The 27,438-nt window shown below is 43.3% G+C and overlaps 1 protein-coding gene across 1 annotated transcript in view; it reads right to left on the bottom strand.

The window, feature by feature from the left end:
* KCTD1 (potassium channel tetramerization domain containing 1) overlaps window positions 1–26,980 on the bottom strand; it is a 35,301-nt gene extending 8,321 nt beyond the window's left edge. The window contains exon 1 of the mRNA XM_082014659.1: window positions 26,802–26,980. Coding sequence (XP_081870785.1) covers window positions 26,802–26,965 — 164 coding nt within the window. The 5' untranslated portion in view covers window positions 26,966–26,980. The remainder of the gene's footprint in view (window positions 1–26,801) is intronic.
* Between the last annotated feature and the right edge of the window lie 458 nt (window positions 26,981–27,438).

The following is a 27,438-nucleotide window of genomic DNA, read 5'->3' as shown; positions in this document are numbered from 1 at the left end:
CCTGATTTAGTTTGGAAACTGCACTTGGGAAATGTTTGTTGGTTTGGGTTTTTTTTCAGTTGTTTGCTTGGTTTTTGTTTGGTTTTAAACCTAGTTCATTTTTTGGGTGCCATTTATTGCAACCGACACTTGAACAGGGACAGCTGAGGGGGCAGCACATTGCAGGCAGAAGCAGCTGGGGATACAAAGGTTATAACATTTCCACGTGAGATAACAAATTCACAGTAAAAATTAACTGTTTGTGGCAGGTAACAATTAGCATACTCTAAAATAATCAGGAAAAGGGTCTCAGTTTTGAGAGACCACCCACCGACCACCAGAATCACGCAGCCACTTCGAGAGCCTCCGCTTGCCAACAGCTCTTGCACCATTGACCGCGGGGAGCACACGCATTTTCTAGATGTGTGCCTCTCAAACCAGCTTTAGTTGGAGCCATAGGAAGGGCTAAAAACTCCGAACAAAACCCTTGCCAGAGTCACGCAAAATATGCGTTGTCTTTCTGCACCCGGATGTTTGCAAAACACTCCTGAGTCACTGGTGGTTTCCCAGTGAAATCAGCAGGAGTGACTGGTTGGTTTGATTTTCTGTGCCTGTTTGTGTGTGTGTGTGTAATGTGGAAGTACTTTTTGATTCTTTCCAACACCAGAACTGTAAACAAAATGGTCTCAAAATAGCTCCCTTGCGATAACGTCACACGGACACTTTGCGTGAAATGGCACCGACAATTTGGGACACGATTTCAGAGCCTTGTCACGACCTGTTACATTCTGCAATATTCTGCAGACACTGCACACTTTAATAAAAAGGCTCATTCGTACGTAGTTTTTGTCCCAGTAGAACCCATCTGCTTTGGGAACCAGCAGAGTGAAACCTCTGCATGTTACTAGGAGCACGCAAGAGGATCACCAGACATCAGCATGGATCTAGGGGACCGACGGGTGCTTGTATTGCCAGATCACGCTCAGTTTGTGGTGTAGGCAAGGTACAAGTCAGTCCGCTCACAAAAAGGATAGAGCCAGCACGATGAACAGTCACGGCACACTGTTTTTATTTTAAAAGAAGTGAAGAAACCACCATTCCCCGCCACCAGTAGAAAACACCAAAAACTCAGAGGTGATCAGCCTTCCTGGCTGCACGAAGCATCCCAGGCTGGGAGACACCCCATCCATCAGCCAGCAGAAGGGGATCTCCAGGAAAGGTCCAAGAGGCAAAAGACAGAAGCGGTTCCCAAAGAGGGGTAGACGGCAGGCCTTGCAGTGGGGTCTCGGGGTACCGCATGGGGACAGGTCTCCAGGTGACCACACGCCGCACTGCACCCACAGCCGTATCACCCCCCCTTTGAAAAGGGCACAGCCAACCCAAATGGAGCTCGGAGTGACATCTGTGCCCGCAGCAGGGACCTCGGTAGTACGCCTGGTAATAAGGTGTGAACAGAATACAAGTCTCATCTGTGCTTTGTCACCAGCTGGGAGAGATGAAGACCAGGAAGGAAATAAAACCCCATTAACCTCAGCTGGCCATCTACAATTCTGTAGGAAATGCCTGAATCAATTCAAGTCGCATGAAATCTGTAACATATAAGGAATTAAAGATATTTTGCAGAACGATCAGGTACAAAATATTTTTTTTTCAAAGCCATCCCTTTGAACTATTCAAGCTTTCTTCCTCGGATACTTGTCACTGCCTGCCCTGCTGCTCAAAATTTAATCTGCAGCAGGCCACATAATACAGGTTCTTGTTAGCTAGGTGGGATGAGCAACATTTATGTCTAATGTGGATGCACTTGGCATTTAGAATTAATTTTCCCCTATACTCAAGCATGTCGTCTTGGAATCTATCATGGAATTCGCACAGAAAACATATATTACTGAAGTGTATAATTGTAATTGGTTTCTGCAGCATTTTCCTAGTTCTAAATTACTACTATAATTACATATTTTAAACCTCTAGGCTTTTTGTCTTCATTTTATTAATTGTTTAGGAGAAGAACAAGATAGTATCAGAGGATGGAGCCTTCTGACAAAACCATAAAGCTGACAAGAGGGTGCAGCCATCACGAGTTCTACCTGGGACCTGAAAGGCTTTGGGTCTGGGCTGGAGGAGTTAACAGAAAGCACTGCCTTAGTGCACTGCTGCTTTGCAGAAAAACCCAAGGAATTGCAGAATCCCAATTCCCTTCCCTACGATCCCCTCCCAGGATCACTTTGCAATACACAACTGCACTTTCACATGTGAAAACAGCTTTGGAAAGGTAGACTCCCAGCAGAGAAACTTCTGTAAACAAAATTAAAGCCTTTTTCTTTTTCAAGTGGAAAACTGTAGATTCCAGCTTCCTTCACATGGCCTCCAGGGAAAGACTTGAAATAATACAGGGAACGACCAACGCCTTCACCCTCCAGCCTCCCTCTGTACTCTTGGGGTCCTGAAGCACAGCGGCAAGCTCTCTGCCGTGCCTTGCTTGGCAAATTTCTGTAAAAACATGATTTGAGTAACCATCCTCCCTGTCACCCGTAGCTCCGCTGTTACTCCCAGCTTGGTCTCATGCTGCAATTACAAATGCTTAAGAGACATCAATCCGCTGGCGCGGGAAGGGACTGGTAAGTGATGTTTATTATAATTTCACTTTCCAAGAAAACCTGAAAGATGTTTTTCCTCATCTCCTTCTTGACAATGTTGGGTGATGATTGGCAAAGATTTTTTTTTTTTTTTCAAATGACAAATATGTAACAGCTGAATGGATTTCCAAACAGGAGAGTGTTTTGAAGAAGGCTTGCAAAGTAAGTTGATAATTATGTGCAGAATTAGCCAAATACCAAGGGTAAAGGATAAGAAAGTGTAGTCCATTTACAAGAAAATGTATTTCTGAAATATTTAATTAAAACTAACAGGCTGGAATTTTCTGTATATCAGGAAAATCAATGTCCCATGGGTTGAAAGTGCGACCTCCAATGGGTAATAATTAATGTCTATGGCTTTAAGTATCATATTCCGCTGTCAGAAATCGAATGCTTCAAGGGTTGAAAATACAACCAGCAGAAAACTCAGCTTCCATCACAGAATTTGGTTTTACTTTTAAGGACACAAAACAGGTAAAGACACAAGCCTGGTTTTAGTGGGGAGAAAACAATGGGATACAGAAGAGAGCAATGTTTTACTTCCATAAAATACTATAGGGATCCTCCTCCCCGCAGACCAGCACTCCCATAGCAGTGTTTCTAGACCAAAAATCTAGCACGGGAAGATGATATTGCTTACACGATTTTTCAAATTCTTCAGAAACAACTCCTGTTTGTCAAGTATAAAAAAATACTAGGTCTGCAGCAAAACTGTATACATAGCATAAGTGTTTATAACCTTGCCCTCGCACTGTATAAATATTTATATATATTATTATACACATAAAGAGAAAGACTCCCCTTTAGTATATTCTGCCTCAGCTGAGAATTTAGGAAAGCAGCAGTCATTAGGAACAAGATGGCCAATATTAATTAAGTCAACTATTGCACAACTTAACACTAAGAAAAATGACAGGGTTCTGCAGGCTGTTTTAGCAGCTTCTGTGGACAGGGCTAAAATTCTTCCCTTTTGTAATCGAAAGGATACAAGGAACATGGAAAAGCAGCAAGTCTTGACGTCCGCAAGCATGCAGAATATTGCATTACTTTCAATCTAAGGTAGAAATAAGCCTTTTTTTTCCTGAGAAAACACAGATGCCTGAGAAAACACAGATGCCTTATTATTGAATATATTCAGTACATTATTTTTCATCCTATTATCATTATCAGAGGACACGATGAACTGAAAACTAACCGGAGATCTTTTGCAATAAACTATTTTCAACAGTTCTAAGCCGTCGGCTTTCCCTGCTCTCTGTGCCTTTGGCAGAACAACAAAAAAGGAGGAAAACTCCTGGTGTGATGCCCTTGTAATAACCCGGCAGAGGGAACTGTGCAGCGGGATGAGCATCGGTGATGCCCCGGCACCCGTGACCGGGGGCTAGCGGCAGGGCAAGTAGCTGCCCGGGACTCCGCGGCGGTCAGATCTCCAACGGCTGGCAAGGGGCAAAGCGCTCACGAAAACACCTCTCTCTCCCTCCAGTAATGAATGACATGGCAAAGAAGAAGTGTTCTAGTTGAAATCTGACTCACCTGGTTGGAGCCGCTGTGGCAAAGTGAGTAGGGGTTTGGCCCTTAAAAGGATAAGCGAATGCAAGTATTATTAGCGCATCACTGTATTTATGTGGCTAACGGGAATGCTTACTTAACACTCTGGGACGTGCGGAGAGTGAGCTGGAGTAGGCTTTTACCTATTTTTCCCTCTGCGACTCTTTAGTCCACATCGTCTTTATTAATTTCTTTTCATTTTCTTTTACTGAGTGCTCAAAGGCAATTTGCATAAGAGCCCACTATAAATTAGATCTGTTTAATGGTATGCTCATCTCATGGCTATTTAATTTTACGTCCTCGTATGTCCAAATTATGTAATTTTGCACTGTCCCCGAGAAGTCAGTACACTTGAAGAGGTATCCATGCCAGGGAGAAATGCTATCCTATCCAAGTGGAGAATTGCAAGGTTTCTATTCTTTTTCAGAGGACCGCTTTGACGGTAACAACCTGCTCTCCTTTTTGAATACCTTACATGATTTGGATCCACAGCGACTGAATACGTAGCTATCTTTATAACTCTGCATAACAAAAGTTGGCTCATAAACATGATATAACAGAAGACATTTGCAATTTTCAGGAACATATATTATGAAAACCACATTTTAACCAAATACCCTGTTGTAATCTCTTGCTCTCAGTGCTATTATAATTTGTTCTTATCTCTTCCTCCTTACATTTAATTTAAGATTTCATGTCCATGAGTCTCAGGAATTCCTTGGCACAGACAGCTCTACATTATCAGAAGAGGCATGAATATAATGATTATAAAGCAACGGTAACAGGGGAAAATGTATTAAAACCTAAAATCTCATTAAACCTTCTATAGAAAAGGTATTTATATAGGAGCCGAATGACAGAGCAAGAAGGATACATGAGAGGAGGTATTAAAACACCAGTTCTTATGAGATTTAAAAGAAAATGTTACATGGCATTTTAAAGAACAGATAAATCCCAGCCACTGAGTAGAAGGATGTCAAACCTTTGTGGAAATATTTGCTAAAGTTTAAAGAACTGAATCACTTACATGGAGATCATTTCAAACATCCTAAGATTGTTATTCAAGCACAGAAGTAAAAGCAAAGGTAAGGGCAAGCTCAGAGGGCTAATAAAACATTTAGAAAAAAAATGAGATAGACAAGAAGTGGTGAATAGTTGTAAATGCGGAGTAAAGCATGTAAGGAACAGATGGGAAGGAATTGAAATGATGAGTGAGGTGGTATCGTCAGGGAATGCATGAGAGAAAAAAATACCAAAACAACAAACCGAAGCACGGGATTTGCTATAACCTGCCTGATCAGAGGGAGCACCAGGAGCAGAGATGAAAGCAAATCAGACATATTACAAAATGAACTAATAGTCATTGGGCCTAACCCACATGGACAAACTGACACATTAACTGGAAAAGAATAAATTGCACAACACCACGTAGTCATGTTGCAGGAATGCTACTTACACGAGAGTGAACTACGGTTTCCTACGCCGCAGATGAGCGTGGAGATAATGAGACGCGTAACTAAATGACAGCTGAACAAAAGACGATACGTGGGTCACAGGAAACATTGGGGCGAACTAAAAAAAATGGATGGCTAAGAAGTCAATAGCAACACCCCAATCTCTGTTTGCCTCAACAGGAAGTTTTTCCAAGAAAAATTAAGACCTGTATTTTCCTGCTAAACAGGGGATCTAACAGCCCAGGAGATTCACACCAGAAGTAATTATTACACTATGAAATACAGCTAATGCAGGAACTCCCCCGATGTACGTGACATACTGGTTGACAGCCTTACACTGGGTGCAGGGTGCCCAAATGTCCAACAGTAGGCCAAAAACCATAGGCTCTGTCACAGCCTTCTCCCGGGATGTTCAAACCCCCATTCCCAAACTTGGGACCATCATCCACCCAGACCCAAATGGCACTTGTAGAAATGCTGACATCTTAGAAAAGAAAGGAATAAACAAGGATGTCAAGAACTGGTAACTCACGGCCAGAAAGCTATATATGTGGGCAGATGGAAACCATCTCCCACATGGCACAACGGCAGCAAGGGTGAGGCCAGGAGAGCACTATCCTCAGACTGCGGATGATGGGCCAGGGAGTTTCTGTTTACCATGTACCTTCTCCCTCTGCTCTGGTATACCAAAGAGATACAGACAGATAAGAGGAACAGGCTGCAACCCAAATGTGCATCTTTTCACACAAGGCTGGGCAGGTAAGTGTTTTAAAAGCAATTTCAAGACGGTGGCAGCCAAACCTCCTGAACCTCTAGGTTGCGTTACAGGCTTCAGATGTGGCTGGGAGGGGTCCGTCCTCTGCTCTCCAGCTGTTCCCCCACCCCAAACCAGGATCCTCATCCCCACAATCCCCATCACTTTTGACAAAGTGAGGTTCTTCCATCTGACAGACGCTGACATTGCTGACGCTTCCCAAGACATTGCGTCTATCCCTGACCATCACAGTTTTGCTTGTCTCCACATACCAAGCACTTCCTCAAGCCCTTTTGCTACCATACAAACCCATCTCCAGAAAACCTAAGTTGTGCAATCCCAAAACAGGCTGTTCCTTCAGCCAAACCACTATCTACAGAGCAGTACCAGAGCCCCTGTCTTCCTAGAGGACACTGAGACACCTCTCCGACCGGCCGGCTCTCTGATCCACCCACCCCATGTGCCAAGTCAAGGAGACTCGGAGCAGGGGAGGAGGCTGCAGATATCTGCCACCATCCTCCTCATCTCGAGAGGCATTTTGCTTCAGCCGTTCGTGAGGACACCAGGCAACGAGCAGCGACACACAACGGCTCACCTGCATGCCCGCTGCTCCGCGGCTGCAGCTGGACCGCCGGAATTTTACGCTTTACAATGCCATCTCTCCTTGCTCTTTCTTTTTGGGCTCGCTCACGCACTGGATATACTGAAGAGCAGACTGCAAGCCTTCAAGCCCCACACCTCCTCCAGTGTTTGGTATCTTGCAAATAAGTCCTTAAAAACTTTTTCGTTTTCCAGAGCATTTCAAAACCACTTTTCCTAAAGTCATTTAAACCAATGAAATGTTAAATCAATTATTCATGCAAATACTTTTCCATCTCTGTTTTTTGTAACCAAGTTTTCTTGGCAATGATAACATTTCACAGAAAAATTAACAAATATTCTCTTTGCTTGCCAAGATAATTTAACTAAGCTTGAATCCGATTTCATTGAGGTACGTTATTTATGTTTTATCTTGAGGGAAGCTGCCTATTAAGTTAGTAGCAACCGTGTCCTTTTGCTTATGATACGGTTATTACCAAGTTATCAGGAGTACCTTTAAGTTATTAGGGTGCAATGGCAAATTAAGTACTTTGCGTCATAATTAGCTAATAACTTTTGAATTGTATTTTAATCATGTTTAAGATGGTCAGGTTTGCTGTGAGTACAGATAACGGAGGATAGGAGCAGAACCGGAGTGTTTATCATTCGATACCAAAAGCCAGAAAGTAGCTAAACCGGTGAATGCACCACATCCCAAAGGCCATGATAATCTATATATTCAGAACACTGAACCCCTTCGCAGGCAACAACGTAATCAAGTAGAACGTGTGTCTCGGGATCAAGTTTAAGCAAAAAGCAAAAATATATTCGCTCCATCCCACTCTCCTTTGAACCTGCCAATTTTTCTTAAAGACATGTTAGCAATACCCATCTTCGAAGTCCTATCAATAAACCTGTAAACGCAGATTCCACAAAGGGAGAACACTGTTAAAGCAATTTAAAGAAAGCTACCAGAGCCATTTCCCTTTCAAAAATCTGGATGTTGAAACCACCACCACCACCCCACCACCCCTAAAGAAAAATTCTCGGAATGGGGGAAATTCTTTGATGTAGTCCTTCGTACATCAAGTTTGCCCCTCAGCTTTCACAAATTTCATTCAAACCACTGTTAGCTCTCAGTATTTCCTCTGTACCCTCGAGAAGACTCAGCATCAAAATTCCACGTACAAATTACTGGACATTAGGAAACACCCCGAGATTCTCCATGAAATTCCTTAGAAAACTACCAGCAAAACAAGTTCTGGATCCAAGCCCAACGGAGCGGTATCCCAGTTATGCCTGTATACGCTACGTACGAAGCGCTGTGATGTCGCCAACTCTGCCCCTTTCCAGGCTGTTACTTTGGGAACCAGTCATCGCACTTCACATGCCCGAAGCCTGTGGCCCCTGCAGACGACACTGCAGTGCAACCGTAACAAATCAAGCTTTCCAAGATCTTCACAACTCTGACTACTTAGCCAGAAATCCTGTCCATGTTGTTTTCTTCCCTGCTGTCTCCTCTAAGAGAAAGGACAACCCGTTTCTATAGACAGGACAAGAACACGCTTGCCCGTCCCTTTGCAAGAGTTGCACAAACTCCTCCTGCATTGCAGCCCATAAAGGCAAGAGACTGTGCAACTAACCCCTGCGTGCTGTACGGGGATCCCACGGGGACTGCTTCTCAGGAGAGAAAGAGGCCACTTCTACATTAAAGCCTAAGTAAAAGCTTCTCATTAATGAATAAAATTCAGACCGAGAAAGTGCTTCTAAAACCTTTAGCTGTTAACTGTGGTGAGCAAGTGGCCCCAGAAAACACCATCCTCCAGAGCCCAGAATGCAATAAAGTATGCCCAAACACCTTTGCTCCTCTGCTCTCAATAAATACCCGTGAAAGTCACTTACAAAGTTCCTAACATCCTTCTCAAGTGCAGTTCACGCAGAGGACAACAATTTGCTACTGATAGCTTGTGCAGCAGAAGCCTGTAAAACAGATTAACAGGTTCCAACCCCGCTGCTGAACTTGGGCTCGGACTGTCACAAGACAAATTTGCCAGGGAAGGCAGAAAGGATGTTCAGCGTGCTTTTTTAAAGCCCTACAAGAATAGACAAAGGAAAAAAAATACACATATAAAGAACATTATTAAAGGAGTCAAAACAAGCTTCGCAAGTTAAGGTATGTCAGATATTAGAGATGCTCCTGTGACTTTCATTTGCAAACCTTCCTCTGTATGAAACAGTTTAGACTTGGTCTTTAACGACCTACTCTCTTCCCACAGCACCCTCGATCCAGCACGCAAGCTGGGGATAAGCCAGGGTTGTACGGCATAGCAGACTGTTGCCCACAGGACCGCCGCTTCATCTGTTGGAGGAGTAGGAGAAGGTCTAATGGATGAGGAAGGGGTTGCAGGAAGGGAATGCAGGTAGGCAGATGGGGGCTGCCCTGGAGAGATGAACTCCGTCCAAGAACGTGCCAGATTTCCCGTGATGCTAACACTAAGCATGCCTGCCTTATTTTTTTGAGCTCCTTTGAGCGAAGCAATAAGGTGCTAGACCAAGGAATGCTGCACAGAAAGCATGCAAGAATCACTCTTCTGAACAGGACTCGAGTAATACACAGATAATACAGCCCAAGGACACACGCTGAACTGTGAGGAGGAACAGGAGATGCTGATGACCCGTTTATTAATTAAATGTCGCATTTCTCTGTGCAGCGCAGCAGGCAATCATGTGTTGGAGACGGTACTACTACATGTACACCATGAAGATGACAAACTAGGGTTGCCCTGGCTGCCCAAATAATGCTCTTTTCCCATAAGGCTGACTTCAATTGTAACGAGAAAGAGCTGTGAGGCCAGCTACACAATAACACATTTTTTATACTTCTCTTAAACGCTTGTGTTTTCCTTTACTACTTGGCTCACCTGCTCACGCAGTCCTTCACCTAGTCTGAAAATGGTACTTCCAGGTTAACATCCTCGATTACAAACTCTTTGAGAAAGGCAATCCAGGCAGCACGAGAGCGTACACAAAGACGTGGAAGATGTGGGTGTTACCAGCACAGAATTTAGTTTGAGAAACACAGTAAACTGCTCTTGTTTTGATTAACTCTAACATACACATTGCAATTACACCGCTGTGAGTCCTAGTGTGGACAAACACATGTGCCTACATAGAGAGACGTGTTTATACCCGTAAAACTCATTCCCATACATTTACATGTTTAACTGCTTCCATGCTAGAGGTTGAAATGATTTAAGCATTTCAGTAGCTAGGAAAATCACACCATTAACCAAATCAGTTAATACAAAACCTGTGCGCTAATCAGTTAAGAGGACAGGAAAGTCCACCTAAAACAGCTTAGACAGTGGCTCTGAGCGATAAATAATGCTTAATGCATAGGTTAGAAATGCTAACGCCACGCCTGCACATTCTGCTGGTGGTGGGGGTGATAAAAAGCACACAGATAACATTATTTCCATTGACAAACTTTACATATACAAAACAGCGGCTTTATTGTTTATTAAATTAGATGCTGTCATGGTGTAATCATCCCTGCAGCCATACCAAACCCAACAGTATGTCAGATGTATTTCTGTGGAGGAGGTAAAGAGAGGAGAAAGGAAGAGAACTGAGATGCAGTACAGAAGCAACGTAGCCCCACAAGTAGTGACGTAAGGAGTAAATTAATCCACGTATGTGAAAAGAGACACTGTAATTGCAGCCAGTGAAATCCTCAAAAACACCACACCACATGACAAAACCAGATGTTACATCACGGTGCCTTTAATACACAACAGCTGGGATGTGATTCAGCTGCCTAAACACAGGTGTCTGGTGCCGCTCAAGGTGCTCTAGGGCACCTCCGGGACTCCCAAAGGGCCGGGGGACAGCACCGGGACACCACGGCCGACTCGTGCCCTCCTGCAGCAGCCCTGTGCCCGCACTAGCTGCTGCTGTCAAGGCAAGCGTATCCCGCTCACAAAATGACTGGAAACTAACTGTACTGAAATCCGTGTATTAAACGTGGTCTTAACACTATTCTTCCTAGATACCCATTTAAATAGAAAACCAGGCTTTATTAAATAAAATATAACACCTTTATACGATACGGAGTTGTGAGCAATAGTTTGCACTGCTCCTAAAGTGCGTAGGAATTTGTAACGTTTTTTTAATCTAAGTGCTATTTTACCCCCTGCAATTCGGGTTCCCCTCGTGCAGAGGAGCTGACTGTTCTCAGCTTCCTCCCGAGATGCAGATCTACCAGAGGAAATACAGAAGGGCACCATCCGAAGTCGTACGATACCGCGAGCGCGTGAGGATCCCCGTTTCCTGAACGCGGGCAGTCAGCATCAAGTATTTTAGCGGGGTGTTGAAGTGACTCTAGGATAGAGCTACAGCCGATGGAGAGACGCCAACACGTATGGAGGGCAGCCCAGCCCACCCGCGTGGGACTGGATCTGGCTCCACGTACGCCTCGTGCACCACCACACTGGTGATCGCGCAGCTCTGCCACGTAGCAACTAATAAATTCTGAATGCAGGCAAATAAGTGGGAAATGACCTGTGGAGAAACAGTCGAATAAGCATAACCCCATCAGTCTACAGGATTTACAATAGTGAGGATCTTGCATCTGTTGTGATCTTCTTGGTAGAAATCAGCGTGACCCAGCAGCCAAAATTTCCCTGTGGCAATTCCAGGCAGCTAACAAAACAAGAAGTTGCCTACAAAGCCAAGAGCTACTTTTAAACCAGCAGAAAGATGTTGATCCTAGAGCAGCCTACTGCTTGAGTTTTTATGTTTCCATTATTTCATGCACTTAATTTTGAAGCCATTCTCTAAAAAGACAGAACCAAATTCAACTACAGTTGGATTAAAAAAGAAAAAAAAAAAAGCCATTGCCTGAGGGTCTTTCTACTGCATCTGCCCTTGACCCCAGACACTGGTAGCAACTCTCATATCAATAGATTAAGTTGCAGATTGCACTAACTAATGACTGGTATTTGAAAAAACCCTGATTCAACAACCAACATAGGTGTGCATGCCAAAAGTCCATGACTCCCTTACCAAGAAGAAAAAAAAAAAGCTAACAATTTAGTGAGAAAAATCCCTAATTCCAAACCTGCAGTTTTTCATAATAATGCAAGATCCAAAACGGGCACGTTCAGGGAGAGGAAACTGTTTCAAAAAGTTCTCTTCCTATCTGCGCTTGCTGAAAATAAAACATGTTACAACAACCTTGCATTACTCCCTCCACTTGTGTAGCTACTTAATACCCATACTTTTTGCTCTGTATCTGAATGTAATAAAACATTAGTGTAGCAGAAATCCAGGTGTTTTGGTAGATTTCTGATTTTTTTTTTCTTTGCATCACCACAAGGCATAGATGTAATTGTTTTCTACTATCTTTACAGGAGATCTACAGAACCACATTATCGAAAGGTGCAGAAGCCTGAAAATAGTTTGGAGTAATCAAGAGCTGCACTGTTTTATCAAAGCTCTCCACCCCACCCCTCCAGAAGCCGCTGGTGTTACAGCAAACATTTTGGGGCTATGGGAAGATTCTGATTATTTTCCATTACCTTCCTAAAAAAACCCCTACTTTTTGAGAGTTTAGAGGCAGGCAGAAGCCAGTTAACACAAGGAAAGGAAGGGATGTGGAGAAAGGTAACGTCTTAAAACAAACTCTGACGATGGAGCCAGACCATCAAAATTCTCTTGCTAACCACCTCATGCACGGAAATCCGCATTTGTTTGCGCTAACCAAGCAGTCCCGTGATGGAAACTACGGCGCAGTCCTTGGCCACTCACTTTTGCACAGCTTTTCCTCCCCCGGTGTATACCAGAAGGTGCCTACCAAAAAAAGTCACGGGAGGCAAAACGTCCTCGGGTGCCCAGCTGTAAGGCAGAAGGCAGAACCTGCTGCTGAGCACCAGCTTCGTGACGGGTTTTAACCGCGGGGGGAAGGCACCTGAGGTCAGACTGGGCTTTGTGGTATTACCACTGATACTGCAGCAGTACAGTCAACAGAGAAGCAGCAAGAGGACTGAGATTCGCTTGCAGCTTCCCCTTTCAGACCCTTGCCCAAAGCCCTGCTCATGCCCGCAAGCCCCACGGCATTCCCGCACCCAGCAGCCCAGGCAGGGCTCCAGCCGCAGCGGGCAGCGGCGGCGCGAGCACGCGGGTGATCTGTCCTGCCTCTGATTGCCACCAGCAACGCCTCCCTGCTTTGATGTTACAAGGCCTCTGGCAGGGGTATGCCCCAGGGATTTACACCGCTGGAAGGAAGGAAGCAAGGAAGCCAGGAAGGAAGGAGTCTGCCACATCTACGCTGTTAACGCAAAGGCAGTTACGATGGCTTTGCAGGGATCAGTGAGAAGCGTTGACTAAGACTTGAGCCTCATAACAGACTGTCAAAAGGAAGGGGTACTTCTCCACTGTGCCCCAAGGGCTGGTTGATCTTCGTGGAAAATCCTCTGCTATACAATACTGTATAGAAACAGCCGCTGTATGACTGCGGACAGCAGCTCAGGCGTCTCTGCAGGATCAAAGTCTGACAAGACATTTGCTCCTTCGAGCCTGTGAACACAGGCAAAATCAAATTCCACATCTAGTTTTGGAAGCACATCCCTGGCTTATTATCACCGGACACTTAGACAAGACAAAGAAGGGGTTCCACCCCAGCCTCTGAAGCAGGGAAAGCCGACAGGAATGCATTCCTGCTGGCTGAACCACGCAGAGTCACTTCGTACCAGGGGGACCGGCCCTCCCCAGCACTACCCGCCCTCCCAGCCCGCTCCCTCACCGCCCGCCATGCCGCTGCAAGCCCTTTGTTACTAGGGCAGAATAATATTAGGACTGCAATGAGGAAAATAAACTCTCTGTGCTATGACGGACATGCCCTAGTTTTGTATGTACATTTAGCCAGCAACATGCTACAACAAACTTGACCTTTATCAGGACTAGATTTCACTGACCCTGTTTTTTCAGGGGGACCTCACCCCATTTATTCTGCCCTGTCTGCAGCTTCTTCAGTTTCCAGCTGATAAAGCTTTCATCAACGCTCACCTTTCCCAGTGGAAGCTCACTGCAACGAAAAATATTCAGGCGTGCAAGGTCCTTCCCGCAGTCCTTCATACCAACAGAAAGGGCCCTTGGAAGAAACACTCCCGGAGGAGCCGCTGCCAAGCTGTCCCAATCAGGAACAGCCCGGCACGCCCCGGCAGAGCTTCTGCGGGCTCGGGAACAGGTTTGGAGAACAACATGACTGATTTTTCTTCTTTAAATGAGCGCTGCACTACCAGCTTTATGCTTTTTTGCATGGTACAGAAGCCTATTGTACGTTCTTCATCGCTCCTAGGGCCCTTCATGTTTGTCATGTTTTCAGGACTTCATTAATAGAGAGAAGGAAGAAGGACCCACACCTCTGATTTAGCTACTTAGCATTTTAATAGGAAATAAAGTGACCCACGCGGAGGCTAAACGCAACAGAAAGTCGCAGCCATACCCGCTGTTTCTATTTTCAAACCAAAGCTTTGTGTCTTGTAATGACACCAGGCAAACAGCCACTCCCAGTCACATCCTTTTCACCCTTCCTTCTGTTGAGCCTGCCGGAGAGAGACACACGAAACATACCTGATTAGGGCTTTTATTTCTACTTCCCAAGCGGGAAGTGAAACGCTCACCTGGAACCAGACCTCTGCGGTCCATTCAGTTGCGGAGAGCTACACCATTAATCCAAAGCAGAAGTGGGAAAGCGCAATTGTAGCTCTGCTGATGAGTTTATCGGGGTTAGCGGCTAAGGAAGAAAGGGCCGGTAGGAAAGGCATGGCCCAAGGCCCAGCTTTATGAGACAACAATATTAGAAGCTGGGAAAATGAGAACGCCTGATAAAAAGCGGAGCCTCCAAACACGCTTTAACTACAGAAAAGCAGCAGTTTTTCCTCCTGTTTCTTTCCTGTGAGTTAGGTCTTCCACGGGGGAAATACAAGCGGAGAAGCGGCTTTCCTGCCGCCGTTCCCCCAGCTTACATCTTCCTAGAACAGCATTTATCCCCTCTTCCCTACTCGCGCATCTCCTTCACACCGAAAAGACGGACGCTGTCAGGGGGTTTTCCTCCGTGGCAGCATGCGGGAGCCAGCGTGACTCCCTGCGGCACTACTGCAGCGGGGCTGCAAACTGGCACGAGCAGGGGTATGGCACAACGCCTTCGTCACATTTTGGAAGGCCGGAGGGAAGATTAACATTCAGGGGAGTTTATTCACAGGAGAAGCCAGTAAAGTAAAATTAAACCTTAATATTCCACAAAGGGAGGACATTGTTTTTGAGAACATTAGCAAGACATGAGAAAAATCCTTTTAAAAGTCAGACGTTGGCATATCAGGAGCCAATCATGATGGGCAGCAAAATGTTTTGAAAAAACAGAAGGGGAAAATAAATATAGTCTACATGTTTGAAAAGTATACATGCTAACTGCCTGCTTTTCACATGCTTGATGGCAACTTCAGTCATACGCAGCTGTATCTATAGCACTTGGAGAACAAGCAAATCATCTTCTTGTTTTAAACAGAACACGAGCAGTTTCATGTGACAAGCTCCAAGTATAAAATAAATAAAAAAATACATTTTTCTAAAACTCTGAAATGATACTGCTAGTAAACCAGAATTTAATAGCAGAAGTAAATAAACAATAGCTTTTGAGGCTGGAGAAATTACCATCATGGTGTTATCTAATCTCTCCCCAGAAGTCAAGAATTATGACTAAACCCTTCCAACATAGATATAGCCTGAAATTCTATGTCAGAAGTATGTCCAATTGCATTTGGCAACCCTTAGTCAAGAGAGAGGCTGAATGTAATTGGATGAGCATTTGAAGTGCTTCATTATTCATGTAGGAAGGCTAGGTGAAAAGTGTTTTGTAGTCCCAAGACACTGGAGGGTGTGCGTTATTGGGTAATAACCAATTAGGAACGTTGACAGAGCTCTGCCTTTGGGATCACCCTGGCCAACAAAGCACCTGGGTGTATGTTGTTGTGCAAAGGCACACACCCACTGCCTACTGCTCAGTTTATTTAAGCAAACCTTTCACCAAAGGAAATGGAGGACACCCCAAAGCATGTGCGTTTGACAACTTGGTTGCATTCAAAAATACGGCTTATTCATTCTTCCCTTTGCCCTCCAAAAAATACAGTTTTTCAGTACCACTTCTGAGTTATTAATACTACTGATTATTGGAAACTAATCTGATTTCTTCTCTGTTTTATTCCATATAATCTACCAAAGAGCAACATCCTTATTACTTGCAGTAAGGAAATACCAACAGCAAAAGATCAGCTCCTAATCATGTAATCTGGTAAAAAACTACCACTATGCCATTAAGTAGATAAGCAAACGCAGAACAACAGATATGAAAGACCTTCCTTTCATGCTAGTCTAAGAAAAACATACAGATCATTAATACAGGCATGCAAAAGATTTTAAAAACTTCAGTGCTTAAAAACTAAACAGTTCTTACACTTGCTCACAGGAACAAGAAATTCAACACCAATTTAGCTCATGATAGTGCAGTCCAACCCTTTCACTACCTCCCAAAACAAGGCTAGGATGCACCAATGGTACAAACACTGATTTTTCTTTCCTCTATTTTCTTTATCATTGTAATAGAAAAAGTCTGAAAGTTTGTAATCTAACGGAAAGCAATTATTGTAAGAGATGCCGAGTAGGGCTTTCATACCTACAAAATAACCACTCAAAACTTTTCCTGAATTATTTGCTTTGTTTCAAACATGTAAAATAATGAAATCAATTTGTTAGAAGAAGGAACATATCAGGTTTTTCTGCAGCTCTCATTTTCTGGCTTGTATCGTATTTAGCCTGTCCTGCGGCACCGAGAGTACTGCAGCATTTTCTCTGAAATCCCCCGAATGCCACCTCACTCTCTCCCCCATGTATCACCGCGACGATGATGTTTTGATGAAGCATCACGCACGGACCCTCGAGATAATGGATTCAATGGGATACACTTAAAAGATCATTTTTCTCTTTTTGTATTGACTGCTTGCGCTGCTCTAAGACAGGAAGGGCTTTCATTTTTTATGTAAGCTGTAAGACCCCGAGGGCCCTCTAAACTGTTTAAGAGGGATCAATTTTCAGCTGGGTAGAAGGGGCCCGGCAGACCTTCCCAGTTTGGAACGCCTTCCCCTCGGATCACCGGCAAGTTCGGGCGAACCTAAAACCAGCTCCCAGCGGAGCCGCTCTCTGGCATGGCAGCGCTTCCTACTGTTTAGGATTTGTGGTTAGCATTCGCACAGAGCTGTAATTTATAGCGTGCATACGTGCAACAAAATGAGGAAAAAAAGAAAAGTTTCACAGGAGCAAAATAATCTCTGCTGCCGATGGAGATAAAACAGCAACAGAGCTGCTACGCAGAGCAGTCCTTGGCGCTGGTGTAGCGGCAGGAAAACCGGTGACAAGGGTTTAATACACCGACATTGTTGCAATTACATCCAGGCAACCTAACAAAACAAATTCATTGTACGGCAGAAAATATTTCCCATTCAACATTGCAACATTTATTTTTTAATAACAGCACAAAGACGACTTTTGGGGTGTGGAAGGACATAATCCATCATTTGCTCTGAAGTGACACACTTACGGCAAATGCTGTGTATTACAACTTTCTACGCCACGAGAAGTAACTACGAGCAAGTTCTTAGGCAAGGAACGTAAAGGGTTTGGGTGTGGTCCTGGGAGATGCTGCTTATCCCTCCATCTCCCTCCGTGTCAGCGGGAGCCAAAGGCAAGCCACGTGTTGCCGCACTGGGACTTCAATCACTCCTCCCGTTTCACCCGTGTGTCACACAGCTCATGACAGCTCTCTACCTGCAACGCACCTCATGCGAACGGAGTTTTTACTGTTCAAATACGGCCTGCGCGAGAACACAAGTACAATTTTTAATTGAAAGGAATGGTATTTTAATAGGACGCTTAAAGAACAATTACGTCTACCGTTTGACTGAGAGGCACGTCACGTTATTACGTGAAAACCCTACTGGGGTTTAAGAGGTAGAATTAATCTTTATCTTTATAAATGGATGAAGTGCTGAAGTACACCCCATTGCGTTTAATACTGCTATACTCAACCACCTCACCTTATGAAAAGAAACCCTGTAATGTTTCTATCATTCTCCCCTTCCACCTTTTTAATCCTTCAGAAACTGAAAGTTAATTCATGGAAACTGAACTGCCAGTGTTGCTCTCCTTCACCGAGAGCCTGTTCGGCAAAATGCAGCGGTGTGTAGAAATACAAAAGATAGGCCTTCAGTAATTAGCTTGGGTACCAGACGCGGCACAGCTGAGTTAGCTGGAAGCAGGATAAACGAGTCCAGGTGGAGCGCTGCACTATATTGCTTTGAGCATCTGAGCCAGCCCAAGAGTCTACGCACATGGCACTGCACAGCAGAAGGACTGGCTGGGAAGGTGACAGTGAGACCACTGCTTTCCTAAAGGCGTGCCCCTACAAAGCTTGCTTTAAGAAGTAGCTATAAGCTCAGCTTAAATGCTTTTAAACTGTTGCTGGAGCCTCTCAGTTCTCTGAAGCAGGCAGAAACTGAAAGTGCCTAGAAAACTGTCCAAATGAGGTATAGACACAACTGTGCTGGAAAAGTCCTCCAGATCCTAGCTCATGTATACATCACAGCTAGAAATAGTTTATTTGATCAGTAATTCAAAGACTTGGTGAAAGAAATCAATATCAACGAGTCTCAGAAAATCCTTTCAACTGATGTCAATAACAGTGAAAGCATCATCCGAGATATCTATAAAATACGCTGGCTGCTTAACTACTCAAAGGAAGCTCACCATTAACAGCAGCCAGAAAACCAAGGCTGGGTGGGGAGAAATGGACAAGAAGCAAGCAATGGGCCTTGATCTGGCCAGGTAGAGATCACTCGTGACCTTTGTGAGCTCCGACTCCTTCCAACAGAGATAGAAAAGCGTAGATGAAAAAGAAATTAAGACAAAGCAATGAGGGAATTGAGATGATTGAAGTAGGATCAATGTTCAGAGTAGAATGGAGACAGAAAAAAGATACTGAAGGGTAGGGAGTCAAAGAGACAGCAACATCCTGAGACCTATAGACTAAGGGGAAAGAAAGACCGAGAACAAGTGACAAAGGAGAAATAAAACTTGCCAGATGACAGTTGTCTGGTTGTGACATGACCACATTTGAATAAACAGCAAACCAGTTAAGTTAGAGGACACGTCCACGTAACAAGAACTGGTGACGTTCTCCTGGCCAACACAGCATTTATGCGCTATTTGCATTGAAACGAGTGCAGATAGCCACTGGATCCTGAGCAGTCTTCACCATTTCCTGTGCAACCTTTGCAAATACACCCCCAAATGGCAAACAGACTTGTATATCTGAAACCCAGCCAGAAGGTTGATCATTACCAGAAAGAAGTAAGCCAGAAATTGGAATCTATATCCTAAAGCTCCAAACACACCCAAGAGGTGGCCGGGTGTTGACAGTAAAACTGGAAGCCAAATGTTTACTTCTGCAATTACGTACATACTAGATGCCAATTTGCTTAGCAACTACATTGTAATTTATGAAAGGCTGATGAAGTATAAACAGTTTATGTGGGAGCAGGATGAGAACCCAGTGCTAACATACAGAGGATCCTGAGTGCAAGGACTGAGCACAGCAAAAGGCAAAACAAACGACTGACCCTGAAGACTATGGTTCAAACCTAGACCCTATCAGAAATGACTGATAAGCAGAGTACTTCAGTGCCACCTCAGTTTCTAATGGGCTTTTCCTTGTCAGACCAACAAGACCCATAGACTCAGCACTCCTTTCTTCCTCCCCCTGAGCATTTCTTGGTTGGTTAGAGTGAGAAATACTGCTCGGGTGCCTTCAGACTGGTTTATGAAGCCACGCTACTGGGTAGAAAAGTGCAAACACTACAACAACAAACTGTTTCTCATTGACAAATTTCCATCCACGGAGCTGATGTCAAGAAGCCTTTGCAAAGAAAGGATTTCTCAGAGCACAGACCTTTCAACTAGTTATTGACAACCTCCCCCCTCCCTGACTTACAGGTTGATCCAAACCACACAATCTCACACGAGCTTACTGGGAAAGGGATCTATGAGCCATACTGACAATATGGATATGGATTTTCTTTTTTCCCCTCAAGAAAAATGTTTGTTACTTCAGAGGACTACTAGCCTCAGAAATAAGGAGCTGAAGCCTTTAGCTTTGTAACTCTCCTGGATGTAGAAATTTACTCCCCTGAATATTTCCGTCCACAGTGTCATAGCCATGCAGCCATAATTAAGTACGGCACGAAACCCTGCAATAGCAAGTCTGCACATCTACTTTCTCTGGGTCTGCGTACATGCAAAGAGTACTCTAACAATCCACTATCTTGATTTCACTGTCATTTTACACACCTGAGTGCAAAAACATTGAACAAGTAGAAAACACTGCTTTTTATCCTCCAAATAAATAATACACAAAATGACTTTTACTGACACTTAGAACAGGAAGACATCAACTCCGTCGCCCCTTTCAGTGATGAGTCACCACCACTTACTGACCACATGATGTGAGAACCCGCTAATCTGATCGTGCTATTTCTTTCACCTAGTCACCAGCCACAAGCAACAGCAACGACTTCCTGACTTTGCAAGTTAAAAATATTACAGGACTAAGATTCAGAAAATATTCAGTTCTACTGAGGCAACAGCAATGACTGACCTGTGGTGATCATTAATTGAGGCAAAATGAGGTCAATATATACCCTAAGTTCAATATACACACCTAGAGATACAATTAATCTTGGTTCAGCCAGGACGAGAAAATACCCCCCTGAGCTCTTTATTGACGGATGTGTGTTACAAAAGAGTTCTCTTCACAGTATCAGTTGTGTAAATTCTCTGAATTTCTTGAAATAGGCATAAAGTATACTAACATTCACAGTTCCGTTTGTATTTTTTCCCCAAGTTTGTAAATGTGGTTACACCAACCAAAACAATTGTACTGCCTAACTGTATTAGGTCTGGTCCTGATGAATCAACATTTCATTTTTTACTAATACATGTTACTGATGATACCAACATCATCAACTGTTTCCATCTCAGTTACCGGCATCTATAAATATTTATGCTTAGAGATAGTAATCTTTCACACTTTCAATCATCATCCCAAAGCATTTCACAAATTGCTTTTTTGTTAACCTTGGTAGGGAGCAATGAAAGCTTGAAGTTAAATCACAGAACGGTCACAGATGGGTCAGCGAGAGAGTCAGTGTATTTCCCTATCCCAAGTCCTCCCTCTTCTCTTTCCACAAGACCATGCAGCAATCAAATGATGAAATATAAAAGGTGAATAACTAGATGAGCAAGACAGGATAGGTAATGAAGATTAAACTGAGCCTCTGCCAACTTATTCTGCCTATTCCCCTCCTGCCAGGAATGTTACAAAATACTAAAAATCTGCAACCAGGACCACTCACACTAACAGAGCGGAGCTAGTGTATAGCAGTATTGAAAACTCTCAAGGAAGCTTGCTCTTTACAACTTGCAACACAAAGTTTGTTCTTAAAAAGCGCAAGCCTACTGTAGTCTTTAGCTACTGTAGAGTCAGGGTGATCTAAGAGCTACCACCTCATTGGGCTTTGATGTTGCTACTCAAGAAAGATCACCAAATACCTCCACAGCTAGGGATGTGCCTTTCAGGAAGATTAATCCAAATAGGGAAAGAGGAAATGAAGACATAATAACATCCGTTCTGTTAGTATTTCCTTAAAAAGCACAACCTACATTCTCATTAGTTAGAAAACTTTTGATTTCTTTCTTTAGCCAGTCAGCATCACATGACAGCGGTTTGAGACGTACTATCCAAGGTGAGCAGGAAACGTGCAACGGGGCTGCTCTGGTGGAGACATTACAGAGGGAGTCCCATGGAAAGTGCAGAACATCCCGATCTCAACAGACCTCATACTGAACCACAAGTCTCCAGCATGGTGTTGCAACCTGCAGAAGTTTGAACTAACGGCCATACTGACATCTTATTTTGGAACCGGGAACAGTCTACAGACAACAGAAACTGCCAAAGCTCTGAAACAGGTAAACAGTGCTAACCTGCCTAATTCATAGCATGTCCTTGGAGGTCCACCTATGTCACGTATGAAGGGAAAATCTTGATTGTAAACTGTCAAAAAAGGCCACGGACAGTCTGGGCATTCTCCTAAGTAATTCTGTGCTCTTGATGCAAAAGGAACCCTTACCAACCAAAGAAATGCCAGTGTCCTAACTGGATCCAAGTGTGTGAAATCTAATCTCCCTGAGGGCTGAGAGTGAAGATTGGGTAAGAAAACTGGGACATGAATGGATTGGTTCATATGAAAACCTGAAACAGCCCTGGGCAGAAATTTGGAAGTATTGTGAAATACCATATAAGAAGAATCCATCTTCATACACAGGGAGTAACTCAAGACGGGAGATGCGGCAACGCAAACAGATATCCCCGAAAGGTTCTACAAAGAAATATATACCTGGTTTCTAATGAAATCTTCCTTTTCTATGGTGGGAATACAGGATGTGGCAATCCAATTCCATGGTGTTATGCAAAAATATGTACCAGATGACTGGACAGAACTAATTAAAAGTCCAGATGCTTTGAACCTATGAGATAGACAACACTGCTGACATTGCTGATATCAGAGATATCAGACAACTGATGCTCATATGATCGAAATTAAACATCTTCCCATTTAGTTCTGATTAGTCAGTTGAGGTTGTCTTAGCATGGCGCACAATAAATTTTGGTAGATAACATACAGACAGCATTAAGGCTGAGCGATGTAGGAATACTGACTCTCAGCAAAGCGTTCAATCCTACTGCAAAATGATAATGTACTGAAAGAAGGAGAGTAGGCTGCTCAGGTTCAAACATCAGGACTAACAGGCCTGTGCTTCCTCTACTCAACGATAAATCCTAAAACCTCCACCCATTTTCCTCAGACTCTCTGGTGACCACAGGGAACAATGCGACAGCATGCATGTGTGCTTCATCTCTCAGGGGAGAAAGGCTCCTTTAGCAGACCCTCAGCTTGTATCCATCTTCCTTGGAACAAAAAATTTGAGGTTTTTTTCCGGGCAGTGGAGAGCAGACCTATTTTTTTTAACTCTTCACTTGCAAAAAACAAAATAACAAAAAATTTAGTGCACCCAAGTCTTTAACAGAGAACTTTGTGTTGCCAAATATCATCCTGCAGATCTGGTAACTTCAAGTAAACCAAAGGTTGTTGAGAAGAGGAGGGCATGATCTAGTTCAAAACAGAACAAATTCCAAAACCGTAAGACTTCTCTCAGAATAGAAACAATTTGTTTGGTCCATTCACATGGACTTACGAATAACCATCAATCACCAACTCAAAAACAGGACGAACAATCCGTATATGGGTGAATGTGTCCTGGTGGAGAGAGCTGCACAAAAGGACACCTGCCCCCTTCTCAGACTTTTAAAGAAAACTAGTATTTCTTTCAGCAGACTGATCTTACGTTAGGTCTTCTTGGTAGACATACTGATTCAAATTGCCTCTTCTTGAAGCCTAAGTCTGGAAAATTGTATTATTCATCTGCATGAGATCATGTCTGAGGCATGGTCTCAGCGGTGGCTTGGGAGAACCTGCAGCCTGCTGACAAGGTAAAATAATCATATGGGATCTTCCTTGAGAAAACAGTAGGTTCCCCCTGGTCTGGAATATAACTGGGCTCCTTTGAATTCTATGCTACTGGATTTTTAAATGAATTTGGTTTTGGTTTTTAGCATTATTTCAGCTTCAGAATTTAAAATTCAAGGATTACTCAGTTCAAACCATCAGTTAGACAAGCTGCTTGTCTGTTGGATTGCTTCACTGTGTTAATCTTAGGCCAAAACAAAGATAGGCTTCGATTCCTTGAGTTCTTCAATCAGAAGAGCATTTGAGAGAAGCCCTCAATGGTCTTTCCGTAGCAAAGGGCAGGGACCAAGCACCAGTATCAAGATGCTTTTATAGTCTCACCTGCGTTTCTCTGGAGGAATGAATGGATACCTGTGAGTAGTCTTTTTACATATCAAGTCACAAACCAGTTTGGGGGATCTAACAAAAGAATTACAGAAAATGAGCCCTGCAAGCTACAAGTCTTCACCTGATATCATTTACGGAACCCTTTTTAAAGTACTCTTTCCAGTTCCTAGTCTACTATCCAAGAAGGAGAAAATAGAGAGGCACAAGATGAGATGCTACTGAACCCAAAAGGAGAAGTACACTTGCTCCAGAGCAGAGACTGCTCTATCAGGATAGGTCTCCTTCACACCAGCAAGTCACAGTCACTGCAAAGCTCCTGGTTTGGATATCACCCTTTCAATCTCTCAAAGAAAGATGACTCTGGTACCTGGCCCACAGATGAAAGGTTCATTTTAGGCTTCTGGCCCTTAGACTACATGTAATACGAGTCAGAAGCGTAATGACTTTCATGTCTCAACCTGTTCGATGCTGGTGCCTGCAACCTATGCCTTGACTCATCCCTGAAGCAGTGCTCTTTCAGGCAAGATAATCAAGACCTTATTTTTCATAGACAATACTTCATATGACCGTAAGCCTCAGGAGGCTTCAATAGGCCCTATGAGACCCTGCCTTAGTTTTGATGTCATTCACACACGTGATATTGGTAGAAAAAGAAAACATAAAAGCAACGTTGACCAAAACCTTTGACTATCTAGCACTAACGAAGTTAGAATGTAGATATAGACTGGCCAGGTCAGGCTCCAATGAACAATTTGTATGAAGGTCCAAATATTACTGGATAATTTGTGCCCAGCACTCACGACATAGAGATATATATACACACATACATATATACACACACATACATACACACCTGCCCCATTGGAAAAAAGTTAAGGTGAAATTTCACAGACAAAAAGCAAATGACTATATTGTGATTGCCAGCTTATTGCTTCATGCCATTGCCTTGACATCCAGACGAGTTTAGTAATTGCTCTTTCGAAGCTGCTAATGTTAAAAAAAAAACCCTCAAGTTCTGGAAGTAGGCTGGGAATTCCAGGTTCTAACAGCTACGCTGAAATATTTACTCATCAAGGGGTTCAAAAGACACTTACTGTCAGAACTGAAACACAAACGCATGTCAGAACAACTTGAAACAGAATGACTATAACTCAAAGTTTGGGTTTTCTTTAAATTATGTTTGAAGAGGTTTAAAATGTTTAATTTATTAAACTGTCTTTGATATTACAGTCGTAGCTTCCACTTTCAAGTGCTACAATGGCTCAATTGAACACAGAATACATTAAGCTTAAATTCCACTGCCACCATACACACTTACGAAAGATATTTTCGTGTTTCTCCACTTAAAGTAATATGCTGTCCTACTGAATTTGACATGGAAACAGAAGCTCCATGTATTAATAGCAGCAGCCTCTCATGCTGAACACACAACAGTTTCAGACACCATCACTACTCCAACTACTGAAAAAAAGACTAAGTAATCACAAATCCTAGGAGCTGAACACACGCAGGTCCTAAAAAAAAGTTCCCCAAAACGATAGATTTGGTTTTTGAAGAACAGTTCAAGTTTTTCCAGACATTGCTTCAATCTCTCCTGGCAGGCCTGCCTTTGGCATGGCTTCTATTACTTCCCTCTCCCTGGCTTTCTTCGAGGAGGTTGTCATAAGAAAGGCCATGTGCCCAGCTGCTTCTCTTTCCTATGTCTTTATTTACTGTTCTCTTCCTCTAGCACTATCAGGCTCATAGTTTTAGAAGCACTACTCCAGTCCCACCTAAAACTACGTAGGCAACGCTACAGAGATCAGTAGAACCAGTGAAACCCATGCTTAGAACAAAATCACATCCTACGAAGTGTGCCTTGTACCCTTCGGAAAGGCAAGTCAAAGTTGTGGGATAAAGAAACTCAAAAACTCCCCCCCTGAAATGCTGGAAAGACCACAACGGTAACACTGCCTTCCCTCTAGAGCAGCATCAGGCAATGAAGGGTAAGGTACAGACTAATGCTGTGGACACAATCAACACCTGCTAACTGATAACCAACACTTAGAATTACAATATCACTACAGTGTTTATCTGCCATCACCACCACCACGTAATATCACACACACTGTGTTCAATGCACTGCTCTTTTGTTAAAGCTGCACTCTTATTTCGTCTACTCTACGTACACCACTTGCTCATGCATGCAGAAGTTCTCTAACTGCTTAATACCAGTAAGCTACCAGAGCCATAAATGTTTCATTTAGAAGGTAGGTGAGAGTTAGGAGTCTAATTATTTGAAAAGTTCTAAGATCCAATAAAAAATATTCAGTTATAATGCTGTCCTATATTTTCTTACATACAATCTTGCCTTTACCTCAAGTGACATATCTGAGATTAGACATTGGTACTACAGAAGAGCGGTTACTTCTCCAAAAGAAACAAAACAAATACCCCAACATCCCCACCTTTGGACTTAAATGCAGTATCGCTACAGTTTTTGAATGTAATAAACCACAGAACCAGTGCCCTGGCATAAAATCAGAGTTGTGGGTGGCAGAAAGTAAGTGCACTTTAGTACATACACATAGGAATTTGTAGAAGCACTGTCTTAAATATAGTGGAGCAGGGAAAGAAAAGTCAGTCTCTAACCTCCTACAAACAAAGAAACCTAATTTAGTTTTGAAACAAAAGGAACTAAATTTATCATTTTAAGACAGCCCCAGGACGTCCAAGCATGAAATGGAAGAAAAGGAGTTGCCAAAGACATGCAGAACAAGCTTTTTAAAGTTACCTGGAATCGGGATATTTTGTAAGCGTGGCCAAGCTGCTGGTATACATGTGCCCACCCACATCAATGTGAACTGGTGCGTTGGATTTTGTGAGCTGTGCTGGAGTGGGGATGCCTTGATTGTTCAATGGAGATGCAGGGGATCTAGTGATCAGAGGTCTTGACATATTGGGCCGACTGTCCTGTGAAGAGATAGACCTGGGTTAATGATCTCCTTAAAAAGCTCACAGAAACCCACAGTCTCGAGGCAATAGCACTGTCTCATAGTCTCAGCTTACGATTTTCATCTTATTAAAGCACAGACAAACAGTTGGCAGTTTTTAAAATCAGTCCAGCTCTAAGAGTCTTAACTGGCTATGTTTTCAATAAGTGGGGCAAATTGCAATGATAAAACCCACAAAGTAGAAAACATATTCAATAAAACAAGTTCTTCCTGAATACTGCTTGTGACAGACAACCCATACCAGAAAAAGCTCATTCTCGTACTTAAGAGCTGATAAAGGCTCTGAAAGAAAGAGCTGCCGACAGAAAGACCAAGAACAATTACTATTTTCCTTAATTAAGAGGACCCCAGGTAGACCTTCTGTTCCTTCCCAAGCCCTCCGTCACTGCCGTACAGTCAGAACAGAAATACAAACCC

This window comes from Phaethon aethereus, assembly GCF_964289735.1.
Source record: "Phaethon aethereus genome assembly, chromosome: 2".
Classification (NCBI taxonomy): Eukaryota; Metazoa; Chordata; class Aves; order Phaethontiformes; family Phaethontidae; genus Phaethon; species Phaethon aethereus.
The sequence above is the reverse complement of the archived record's forward strand: the minus strand, read 5'-3'. Positions and strand labels throughout refer to the sequence as shown.